Source organism: Lepidochelys kempii, chromosome 17 (genome assembly GCF_965140285.1).
Source record: "Lepidochelys kempii isolate rLepKem1 chromosome 17, rLepKem1.hap1, whole genome shotgun sequence".
NCBI classification, from domain to species: Eukaryota; Metazoa; Chordata; order Testudines; family Cheloniidae; genus Lepidochelys; species Lepidochelys kempii.
In genome coordinates, this window is record NC_136396.1 from 16,662,135 (window position 1) to 16,674,275 (window position 12,141).

A 12,141-nucleotide genomic window follows, 5' to 3' on the forward strand; every position below is an offset into this window, starting at 1 on the left:
AGTAAAGCTTTTAAAGCTTTACTTTAAGTGAAGTGATCGGGGGCCCTGCTCCATGACTGGGGCTTCTCCGCACCACTGCAATACACACAGTAATCATCCCCCGAAAGCGGACACTTACCAGACTCAGTGCTATTGGATGCCCCGATCACAACATTTTGATAGAAACAGGAATCCTCTTCCTTTTCTGTAAGAGATAAAAAGGAAGGACTTAATGTGTTGGATGATGGTGAGAGCTCTCCGCGCATGGCTCTGTGTACAACACTAAGTTTCAGCACCATCCACCAGTGGAGAAGTGGTGTTTACCACAAAGAAACAAATGCACTGCTTAAGGAAGTTAGCAGAAAGGTCACTGTAAAAGACTGTGCTAGAACTGGAGTTTGTGAGGCATATTCACTTTTAGTATAATCCCTTTACCATGTTAACATGGGATCAGATCCTGCATTGAAATCAACTGGAGTTTTGCCGCTGGCCTCAAGGAGAGCAAGACTGGGTGTTCATGACAGAGTTTAGAGAGGCTGGGAGCATCTGCTGGATGATAATAGAGCAGGGGTGGGCAAACTATGGCCCGGGGGGGCCGCATCCAGCCCTCCAGATATTTTAATCTGGCCCTCAAGCGCTTGCTGGGGAGTGGGGTCTGGGGCTTGCCCTGCTCCACGTGGCTTCCAGAAGCAATGGCATATCTCCCCTGTGGCTCCTACATGTAGGGGCAGCCAGGGGGCTCTGCACACTGCCCCCACCCTAAGCACTGCCCCCGCAGCTCCCATTGACCAGGAACCGCGGCCAATGGGAGCTGCAGGGGCGGCACCAGCGGACAGGGCAGTGCGTAGAGCCGCCTGGCTGCGCCTCCGTGTAGGAGCCTGAGGGAGGACATGCCACTGCTTCTGGGAGCTGCTTGAGGTAAGCACCCTTGACCCCCTCCTGCACCCCAACCCCCTTCCCCAGCCCCAATCCCCCTCCAGCCCTCTGAACCCCTCGGTCCCAGCCCAGAGCACCCTCCTGCACCCTCAACCTCTCTAGTGCATGCAGTTATAGCAGTATAACAGTGCCTTACACTGACATAGTATATTTCTCTTCCTGTACGGGAAATTAGCTAGCCCAGTATAAGCCCTTTTAAACTGTATCCACACTAGGAAGTTGTATTGCTTTAACTATATGAGTATAGTAAAGTTGTCTGAGTTGTATGTAAACATGCCAGTTGGCAGCCCTTGAAACCAATGTTACCTACTGAGCCCACAAGGCAGCCGGGCAGTTGAGAAACCTGCATCTGCTGTGCACTGCTCCACCTAACCAGATAGAGACCATTTCTGGGGTGAAAGGATTCTTCGTTTTCCATGGCCAAATCACTCCTTGGCCTCTCTGCTGAGACTGATAACAAAGGATGGTTTTCTTGGGACAAGGACACAGATTCAGTGAATTGGATGGAAACGCTCGCCAACGAACCATGAGAGAATAAGTTTCCGTCATTACCGCCTACTCTGAAACTGCTCTCTCAAAAAAGTAATGGTGATGGGAGCTGTCTGTATTTACTGTCGGTCAGTGGCTTCCAGATCAAATGGGCACCGATTGCTGGTTTTAAAGGACGTTTTTCTAACTACCACTGTCTATTTTCAGACTAGCACCACAGCTGAGAGAGACTATTGGCTGAGAGAAAGGCTCAAGTACAGGCATTAAATAATATTTATAATTAGAATCTGTTTAAAAACCAACCATGATGTACATGGGCAGTTAAACCACACGAGCAACTGCCTGCAGTTTACTATCTGAAATGTACATCCACAGATGCAGAAAATGTAACAGTTGATGTGGTCACCACATCAAAGTTAGGAAGATTCTGCAGCTATTCATTCTTGCAAATAGACATGCCAATCACTTTCCATCTTGCTTTAACCCCTCCTATGGCACAAAATGGAATATCCCTCCCCAAATAGTTACTTTTTACCACACACATAAAAAAACCATGCCAGGAATATGTTTCTTTTTCTTTTTTTTCCCCACAAAAATAAGACCATCTTTGAATGGAAAACAGACAAAGTTTTGAAATTTCTTTCGGACAAAAAAATGGATTATCCAAAAATGGTGTCAGAATCAGATAAGATTTCAGATAAGTTTTGCACACTTTGGGATATCAAAATGGCCATTTCACAGAATTTCACACATGCAGCATCTGCACTGCGTTTTTTGAGAGTCTCCTCCTGCCCATAATTTTCACACAGTCCTCAAACACTAGTTTTATAAAATAGAAAAACAAAATAATTACAGACATTGCTCGGATTGCAAGTTTTTGGGACAAAGACTGCCATTTAGTATGCGTATGTATGGCACCAGGCACAATGGGGTCCTGATCTCCATGAAGTCCTGTGGTAACTACCACAAGATAAAAGAATAATAATTAAACAAATAAGTCAGATACGTTTTTTTAAAGGTCTTTACACCACATCCACCTTCTGGTGACAGACTACTTAAATTAGTTAACCTCTTTTTTGTACTTTTAAGAACAGTGTATTAAACACCTCTTTCTGTTACAACTTATTTAACTCTAAGTGTATTACAGGATTTAGTTTTGCAGAAGCAATTTGGGACAGAGTTTTCATGAAAGACCCTAGACAAAATAGGACCCTAATTATGATTATTATTAATTATTGTTTTTATTATGGTATTGCCTAGGGGTCAGGGCTTCATTGTTCACGGCACCGTACAAACATATAACAAAGAGACAACCTCTGCCCTGAAGAACTTTCAATTCTGCAATGGGTTTAGCTGCACCTGCATGGAGCCCCGTTAAAGTCTATGTCTTTCTAAACATAGCTTCCAGACTTGCTACCTCATCTGTTCTGTATTTAACACTGATTAGTGTTCCTAACAGTAGAGATCTGGGGCACCGTCCTGCATCCCTCACTTACAAGAGCAGGCCCACTTACTGCAGTGGACCCGCTTGTGAGGATGAGAGCTGCAGGATCAGCCCCAAGGTCCAGGACCTGCAAGCATTTACTCTCGGGAGTAGCTTGAGACACTTCAAGTAGCCAAACGGGATTACTCCCTCCCAGTGCATCCAGGGAAGCACATTGATAAGCGTGTGTGGCGTCAGGGCCTAGGTGGATGCACCTTTCAAGTTATGAGAACACAGAATATCATATGGTTTGAAAAACAAAGTGACCATTGGAGATTTAAGACCTGTGGCACTTTGTATTCTCTTCCCCAGGACAGCCAGCTGCCTCAGAGAATTCCCCTGTGAATGTTAAACCTCAGGGAATTCCCCTGTGAATGTAAGGTGCTTGGTATAGGACAGCAGTGCCCAAATCACTTTCCTGACTTGCTTGGGCTTGGGGCTGATTTTGTTTGCACCACCTACTGTACGCCACTGAGACAAGCACTTGATGGTGCTGCTGTTAGGCAGGGATAGCATCACCTTTGAACATTCAGGGCTTTGGCTCTGGACTACCTGCGGCTTCAGGCAATGCTCTGCCACTGGCCTGAAGCCAACCAGGGCTTAATGAAAATAAACAGCTGATTTGCACTGAAGGATGGCACCTGACCATAGCCCTGAAGCGTGTCACAGCTTTTCAGTGGTTTTGCCGCTCTGTAGAACACTCCTTTTGTATTCCCCGTCCTGCCACAATAACTTTTAACCCCTTGCTGCCCATGAGCCATATGTCTGTTCCTTAACTAAAATTGTGTCAAACCATACTGTAACAAAGGAGAAAGATAAAAGAAGAAAATTGTCTGTTTCCAGCTCATTCTAAACCCACACTATAACCTCGCTGGCTGGAAATACTTCACTGGTTTTATCGTCCATAATAGGATTGAATAAACAGTCATTCGTCTGTCTTGTGAACATACCATTTGGTGGTCTCAAGAACATCCCACAGTTGTAATAATCTGTAGCTATAGGGTTGCTGGAAAAGATAAAACATCTCAGTCTTAGATATTTTCTGCCTTTGAGATGGCACTTGGGGCAAAATCCCACTCACCTTACTCATGCGTGGGACCCCAATTTCCCAGCCACCCCATGACCCCAAATCAATCAGAAAGAGCCATAGAGCCTTCTCTTCCCAGAAACTTAAATTTTCCTTAAAGTTGCCACAACTATCACAAGCTGCCTCATCTCCTGGGCAATACACGTCTAACTGAGTAAACCAAATACAAAACTTCCAGAGAGGCAGCCCAAAGCTACTTCTTTTAAATGACATTTCTGTGACCCACATCAATACCGCTGTCCATTTCTGTGATTAATCTAATAGGTAGATTCTACAGTAGTAGGTCCATGTGAAGGTGAAGTATTTGGTTTTCTGTATCTTGGTTGCATCTGGCACGGGTATGTTTCTTGTAAGTGATTGGCTCCTTGTCCAATATCATTCTTGAAACAAGCCAATTGTATTCTTCATGGTTCTAATACTACACAGACTACAAGATATGTAGTTTCATGTTCAGGTGTGAGCTGCACTAAAGGCTAATATGATACAATGGAAGTCATATTCAATACGAGTTAGGTACAACTGCAGAACTTGGACATGGAACGCCTTCTCTGTGCTTGTATCCTGCTTAGCACCTGGCTTCCCATAGGTTATTCATGACAAATTCAGAAGCACTTAGGACAGATTTTTCATTCCCATCCTGAGATCTTGCATATTCTTCTGAGAGTAACCGCAATAGCAAGTTACTATTCACAGCGGAAACAATGGCTCGCAGTAATGTGGCCCACTGCAAGGTCTTAGAGAGAGTGTGAAATTAACAGAGCTATGCATAATCTGAATAATGAAACCACAGGAATGTCATGATCTTCAAAGCTCTGCTTCAGAACCCAAATCTTTGGAATTTAATTTCCTCTTTAAGAAGATGAACTAAACCCACTGTAACATCCTACAATTCAAAGCTACCATTAGCAAGGGAGACTAAAGAGATTAGTTTCAATGTCCTGGTGGATGAGAGAAAGATTGACTTACACATAGGCAGCATCCAGTTCCTGGTTGTCTTCTGCAAGTACAAATCATTTGCCATTAGCACAGTCTCAGGGACATTTCTCACAGTGCAAAATCAAAATAAAACCACAAAACTGATCCAGAAAAAGTCTATGCACTTAGAAACACACAGGGCCAGGTTAGATTCTCCAGGAACATCTGTAGGCGATTGCTTCCCTTCAGACAAGTATTCCAGCTCTTTCCTTTCTCACTCAGTTTTTTACTGGATCTGTGTATCTCTTGTCTCTGAAAAATTAACACTTCTCCCCCCCCCCCCAATGTACTGTTGCACATTCTGCACCAGTCTCACCTTCCTGTTCTCTTGTCTTGGTGTTCCTCATCTCCTCCCCACACCCCATTCTGCAACACCTTCTCCTCTGCACGCCCCACCCTGCTGCTTTCTAATGCACTGCCCAGAATCTTCAAAGTGAACTAACCAAAGGGCATCACTCGCAAGCTTGCCACTCAGACACCTCAAGAGAAGCATCTGAGCAGGCTCAAAATCTTGAGCAAGCCACATCCAGCCTCACATCCTTGAACTAAGCATGCATTCAATGCAAGTTTTGCCATTGACTTCCATGGGAGCAGGACTGGACCCTATGGGTATGTCTACGTGGCAATAAAACACCCGCAGCTGATCCTCGTCAGCTGCCGTGGGCTTGTGGGGCTCAGGGTGCAGGGCTGTAAAACTGAAGTGTAGAAGCTTGGGCCGGAGCCTGGGCTCTAAGACCTCACAAACAGGGAGGGTCCCAGCCCAAGCCTGAACATCTACATAACAATTTGATAGCTCCACATCCCACATCCGAGGCCGCTGATGTGGGCCAGCCGTGGGAGTTTTATTCAGTGTAGATGTACTGTAAGAGCCCAGGGAAAGAGAATTTAAGGGGCTTTGTTTTAGGTAAAGAGTAATTTAGCATATAGTCTAGGTTATCCTAAAGCAGTGATTCTCAACCAGTGGTACGTGTACCCCTGGGGGTATGCAGAGGTGGTCAAGGGGGTACCTCAACTCATCTAGAGATTGCCTAGTTTTACAACAGGCTACATAAAAAGCATTAGCGAAGTCAGTACAAACTACAATTTCATACAGACCATGACTTGTTTGTACTGCTCTATGTAGTATACACTGAAAATGTAAGTTCAATATTTACATTCCAATTGGTTTATTTTATAATTATATGGTAAAAAGGGGAAAGACAGCAAGTTTTCAGTAATAGCGTGGTGTGACACTTCTGTATTTTTATGTCTGATTTTGTAAGCAAGTAGTTTTTAAGCGAGGTGAAACTTGGGGTACACAAGACAAATCAAACTCCAGAAAGGGGTACAGTAGCCTGGAAAGGCTGAGAGCCACTGTCCTCAAGGACTATGAGGCCTGGTCAAGTGGCATAAATAGTTAAACAAAAGGATTCAATGAGCTCCTCTATAAAAAACATACTGAGCAATGGCATCGTTTGGGTTTCAACATCATCATCGGTGGCCTTTGTGATGGTTGCCTCACTCTGTCATTGCACAGTGGGCTAGTGCCCCGATCAGCCCTATCTTCCTCCAAAGATAAAGTGTCCGTTATAGAGCTGTGCTGCTGGAGACCTCAAGACCGGAATAATTACTATATTCCCATGCATTAAAGAATAAAATACTAACGAAGGGAATTCGGACAGCAGGAAATGCCTTCTTCCTGCTACCGCTATTATTATTATTATTATTATTATTATTAATTATTTGTATTACGGTACCATCCAGAGGCCCCATCTGAGATTAGAAACTTGTTGTGCTATGGATGCTACTAAGAGACAGTCCCTGCCGCTCTTACAATCTAAATAGACAGGAGAGGAGAAAGGCAGCATTCTGACCTCCATTTTACAGCTGGGGAACATCTTTTAGCCTAAGAAATATCCTGACACATCTGAATACAGGCAGGGTGTGATTAGCAACTCCAGGGGAAGCCAGCCCGTATACTAACAGATTCTCCACTCAGAGAAGGGACAGGAACAGAAATGTGATGTTGCTTCCAAAGGCTGGTGACCTTCCATCTAATCTAGGTTTAGAAAGCAGAAACACCCACATACAGTAAAGCAGGGATCACAGCTTTTCATTTTCCCACTGTTATTTTAAACAGAGGAGTAGATCCAGTCCTAGCATAAGTGGGCGCAAGGTCTATTGACTTCAATGGGAGTTACTTATACTAAGGCTGAATTGTTCTCAGCCTAACTGAATTTCGCTGCAGTTGTAATGTTTACCTCTCCTGAAATTTTGGTATCTGGGCTCTGCACTGTCACCTAGAAGAGAGCACATGTTGACATTGTACGTTAGCCGTGATATGCTAGCAAGCAATTACAGGGGCTATGAAATCAGATTCGGAGGCGATCAAGCCACGAGATGTGAAATAGAGCTCAGTATAAAAAGAAAGGAGAAATGATGAATTGTGGAACATGGGACCAAGCTGGGGAAATGCTCGAACAGGAAGAGCCATCTAGGTCACTAATTAGGAAATAGATTTGGGGGTGAAAGAGGAAGAATCACCAACATCATCAGCTCAGTGCAACACTGTAGGAAAAACAGAAACATGAGGTAGCAAGCTACAGTAGCAGAGACTAGAATTGAAAACAAACGTGGCAATACGACTGCTTCTCTCTAAGACCCTTGCTAAACTCTACCCCGGGCAGAGCGGGTAGCGCTGTGGTTAGAGCATTGGTCTGAGACAGAGTACAGCTCGTTTCAATTCTCAGCTCCGCCACAGACTTCCTCTGTGAGCTTGGGGGAGTCACTTAATCTCAGTGTCCCAGTTCCCCGTCCGTAAAGTGAGGGTAACAACAGACCGACAGACTTCAATAGGGGGTCTGGGGATACATTCATTCAATATTTGTGAGGTCCTCACATACTACCTAGAAAGGGGCTCGAAAACTTGGACAGAACACCTAAGGACTCTGTCTCCATGGCCGGCAAGGTGCTTCTGGGAACAGCTGTACGGGGGACCAAAGATGTGAAAACTCCCTCCCCTCTGGTATTTCAGCAGATCAAACCAGGGTGTGGTGCGAGACACACATTTTAGGGAAAGCTGTGGTCCATCCGAGTTATCTATTATTATTAATTATTATTATTACTGGGATGTTTAAACTGTTGGAAGGGCTCTGCATTTGCAATCAGCAAGATCTTTCCCCCAAAGGAACAGGGTTTGTAGCAAGGGACGGGAGGATAATAAATGAATATAAGCAGAAAGTCAACAGGAAAAACTCCCTGATTGCAGTTTAACCCAGTCCTAGGGCCACTGGATGAGAAGCCTGATCTTCAAAAGGGCATTTTTTCCACCACATTCTCACAAGTAGCCACTCCTATAGCCCTTGGCTAAGCAAGAGGAGGGGGTAAAGCTGAGCTGGTATTACTCCTTGCTCACCAATGACTAGGTAGAATACTGTCTCACAGCAGCACAGGGATGGCAGCTGTTTGTATGGAATATTGTGGGGAAGAGGGATGTCACTTAATACCACATTTAGGGCCTGATTCCCAGAGCACCAAAACTTCAGTTGAAATTAGTGGGAGATGCAGGTGCTCCGCTTCTCTGAAAATCCAGGTCAGCTGCCCACATGCTACAGCAACGGGCACTCAGAAAATTAAGCTGGAATACTGTGTGCAGAGCTGGCTACCGCACCCCAGCAAGACAGCCATTGCTTAGGGGAGGGTGCAGCGTAGGGCAACAGAGATCAGGTCTGAAGAATCTGCAAAGTTGTGGAAAGACTCAGGAGCTTGGTCTCAAAGGAAAAGAGAAGAGGAGAACTAAAAATAGAGTTTTCAAAGGGACTAAGAAAGGTGCTAGACAGAAATAGTCACATAGGTAAAGGGTTTAAACAGGGAAAATATGGATAGAGAATGTAGGCAACATTCCATCATGCAGAGAGTAACAAGTTACGTAGGGTGTCATGAAGATTCATTGTGTTTGTTTGTATAGTTCTACAAATGTTTGTGCATTAGGGTATTATTATAGGAGTAGGTTGTAGCGTTAGCTAACTTACTTCCAAGGTAACACCTGTCCCCATAATGCACCATTCAGAATTCAAAATGGATGACCATAAATGGGAACGGAACATCCTCTCCTGGGCTTAGCTTCCGTGAACATTGTAGGCATATACAGGAGTCAGGGATCTTTTACCATATATGTTCCATTTGCCAATATAAACAGGCAAAGATTTGTAATATTCCCACACACTAATTTCGTATTAGAGTAACAACCCACCCAGGGCGGATGACAAAAGGTGTAAAGAAATGGATACTTTTGTATAAATACCTACCATCAATGCGTGAGGCCTGCAGTCGCTCACTGGTTTTCCTGAAAGAGATAAATTTATTAATGTAACAGATTCCTGCAAATGCTATTTCTCCCGCTGGGTAGGTCTATCCCTGGGATACAAGCCATTCACACTGGAAAGTAGCTAAAATCCCAGTTCTATACACACTATATTAAATATTGGATATTACAGTGGTCCCCAACCAATGGGCTGAACAATCCCCGCACTCCACGGAGCTTTTCCTGGTGGTGCTGTGCAACAGGAGACATTTTGAGGACTAAGAACTGGCGTATTTGGAATGGGATGTGGATAAACAAATATACACTCGAGCCACAATATTTCTCCCATATATTATCCATATCCGTTTGCTAGGGCTTCACAGTATGAAAACGGTTAAAATCAAGGCCCTCCTGCACTACTTGCCTTTCATCTGCAATGACAGTTCATTTCTGTGGCTTGATTTTAAGGATTCATGCTAGTGGATGCTATAAAAGCAGTTGGAACGCAGATATCAAGAAGATTTAGAACATTATGGAAGGATAAGCAGTAAATTAAATATAAGCCAAGCCAGGGAGTTCAGATCCAAATCCTCAATTTTCTCAAAGTTTGGGGGGACCCAGTGGCCCAAATTTTGGCTGAAATATCTTATTTTGTCACCTACCTTGTTACTGGGATGTTGTCTGGCAATTTAATTTGCTCTTGCCTTGTCACTGCAACTGGCATGGGAAATAAAATCAGTTGTTGAAGGTTATGGCAGCAAGAGACACGTTTCCAAACTGAGCACAGAGCAGTCAAATGCAAACGATTGCCAAGTATTTGCAGACTACGAAATCCAGAACTTTTTCAATTACCTACTTAAAAAGCATAGGATGGGCCAAGGAAGGAAATGACTATAGAAACCTGTTGTATCTACAAGCAACAGGAACAGGCCACTACAAACAAGTACATGTTAGATAAAGCTCCAGTCTTAATAGTTATGCTGGTCCCTTTTCCCCCTGTAAGTTATCTGACATTTTCTCCAAATTTGCATGAGTTTCCATCCCTAAGCTGCTAGCAGTTCTTTTTTATAGACTTCCACTCTGAAAACTATCGCTATGGGTTCTCTCAGATGCTCCAACAGCAACTTCTCCTGAGGTTTGATTGCATCTGTCATTGTCCTAGATCTTGTTAAAATAAAGATTTCTTCGATTGTTTGGCCCATTGCTGCTTAATAATCCTCACTCTCCTCCAGGGCTGGAGGGCTGCAGAAAGGCAAAGTATTATTAAATGTAAGTTGCTACAGCCCACTTTTGTTCATTTTTAAATTAATTTCTCTCCACGCCATAAAAACCTCTTCCCAGTTCTACCTATCTATATTAGGGACTTCTCTGGCCCCCCTCACTGTAGTAGTCAAGTGAGGCTGGAAATTGCTATTATCCCCACATATTACAGATGGGGAAACTAAGGGATATAAATACTAAGTGACTTGCCCTAGCTCATAGGGAATTTGTGGCAGAGAAGGGAACTGAATCCAGGTCTCCAAATCCCAGGCAGGTACCATAACCACTGAACTATCCTTTCTCTCTATGCTGGTTTAATCCTTCTGTGGCTAGGAACACATTCTATTGTACAACAGAAACAGCACTCTTTGGACCGATGGATCATCGGAGGCAGAATATCCACAGCTCCGATTACTGGAGCTTTCCACTGCATTTGTTGCTGTTGATCATGGTTTAGCATTGTCCCATTTTAAAGACACTGGAGGAGTCAAAGGACACCTGCTGCAATGACCCATATCCATTACTGTCAGGGAACAGCCTGGAAGGACTGTTGGACGACTGCTCTTCTGCCACCAGAGCACTCCCTCAGTTTTCCCCCATCCCAGACAGTCACAGCACCTCGCTGCTGGGGAAAACTGAGACATCAAGTCAAATCCCAGCAAGACATGGAGGACACCCAGATCTGTTTCATTTACATTCTGAGCTAGCAGCACCGTCTTTCAGCTCTCAGAGGTCAGCACCTGGATGTAAAACAGCTGCTTGAGGCAGCAAGACAGAGGTATTGTAGGCAGAGAGAAGGAAATGCTTTGAAAATCCAGCTCCCACCATAGTGTCTCGCTCTGTGGCAGGAGCCTTGCTGCTCAGATCCTCATGTCACTTTGCAGCCTCAACACCCTTCTGGACTCCTCGTTGCTGCTAGATACTCTAACGACTACCACTGCAAAAGACGTTATCTTCCAGCTGCAGCTGGCCAGAAGACTGCACCACATCCTGTCCAACACGGACTTGGCCATGATGCTCTCTAGGCTGGATTACTCTAGTTCACGGTATCTAGCTTCGAAATGCAATTGGTTCAAAATGCGGCAGGCCCATCTCCTCAGCAGCACAATCCCATAGTGCTTTGCTTGTTTTAATAGCGGCCATTAGAACACCAGGCACATTCCAAGGTCTCAGTCCTATGCTCCATTGGATTGGCTCATGTTACCCAAGAAACTTTCCCCTCTCTCAGTGTGACAGCACTCTCCCGAGAGACCTGTGGTCCTCAGGCACTAGGAAGCAGCTTCAAGAGCCAGAAGACAGAGTTTTCTCAATAGTCAGCTCAAGACTGTGTAACTCCTTTGCACAAACCTTGCTCCTTTCAGAGCCAGGCATAATACCTCTTTCTTTCAGATTAGCTTTCCCAAAACCCAATCAGAAACAGCAGGGGAAGGGAGGTAGGAGCGGAAGATGATAATAAAGAGAAGAGGGGGAAATAATTAAAATTTTTTAAAAAAGAGACTAGAAAATGTAAAGAAAGACAAAGGAAGGAGAAAAAAGAAAGAAGGGGCAGCCGGAGAGGAAAGAAAAGATCAAAATGGAAGTCCCCTTGGGGTGACTCAAAGGAACAAGGGACCAAGTGATGGTGCCTTTCTTTGGTGCTGTGATATTACT

The 12,141-nt window shown here is 44.4% G+C and overlaps 1 protein-coding gene across 1 annotated transcript in view; it reads right to left on the reverse strand.

Moving 5' to 3' along the window:
- Positions 1 to 12,141, reverse strand: part of LAT2 (linker for activation of T cells family member 2) — a 32,989-nt gene that overhangs the window by 3,623 nt on the left and 17,225 nt on the right. Inside the window, exons 6-11 of the mRNA XM_073315094.2 lie at positions 9,894 to 9,948; positions 9,236 to 9,273; positions 7,190 to 7,228; positions 4,941 to 4,971; positions 3,838 to 3,893; positions 119 to 184 (exon numbers count right to left, since the gene is read on the reverse strand). Coding sequence (XP_073171195.2) covers positions 119 to 184; positions 3,838 to 3,893; positions 4,941 to 4,971; positions 7,190 to 7,228; positions 9,236 to 9,273; positions 9,894 to 9,948 — 285 coding nt within the window. The remainder of the gene's footprint in view (positions 1 to 118; positions 185 to 3,837; positions 3,894 to 4,940; positions 4,972 to 7,189; positions 7,229 to 9,235; positions 9,274 to 9,893; positions 9,949 to 12,141) is intronic.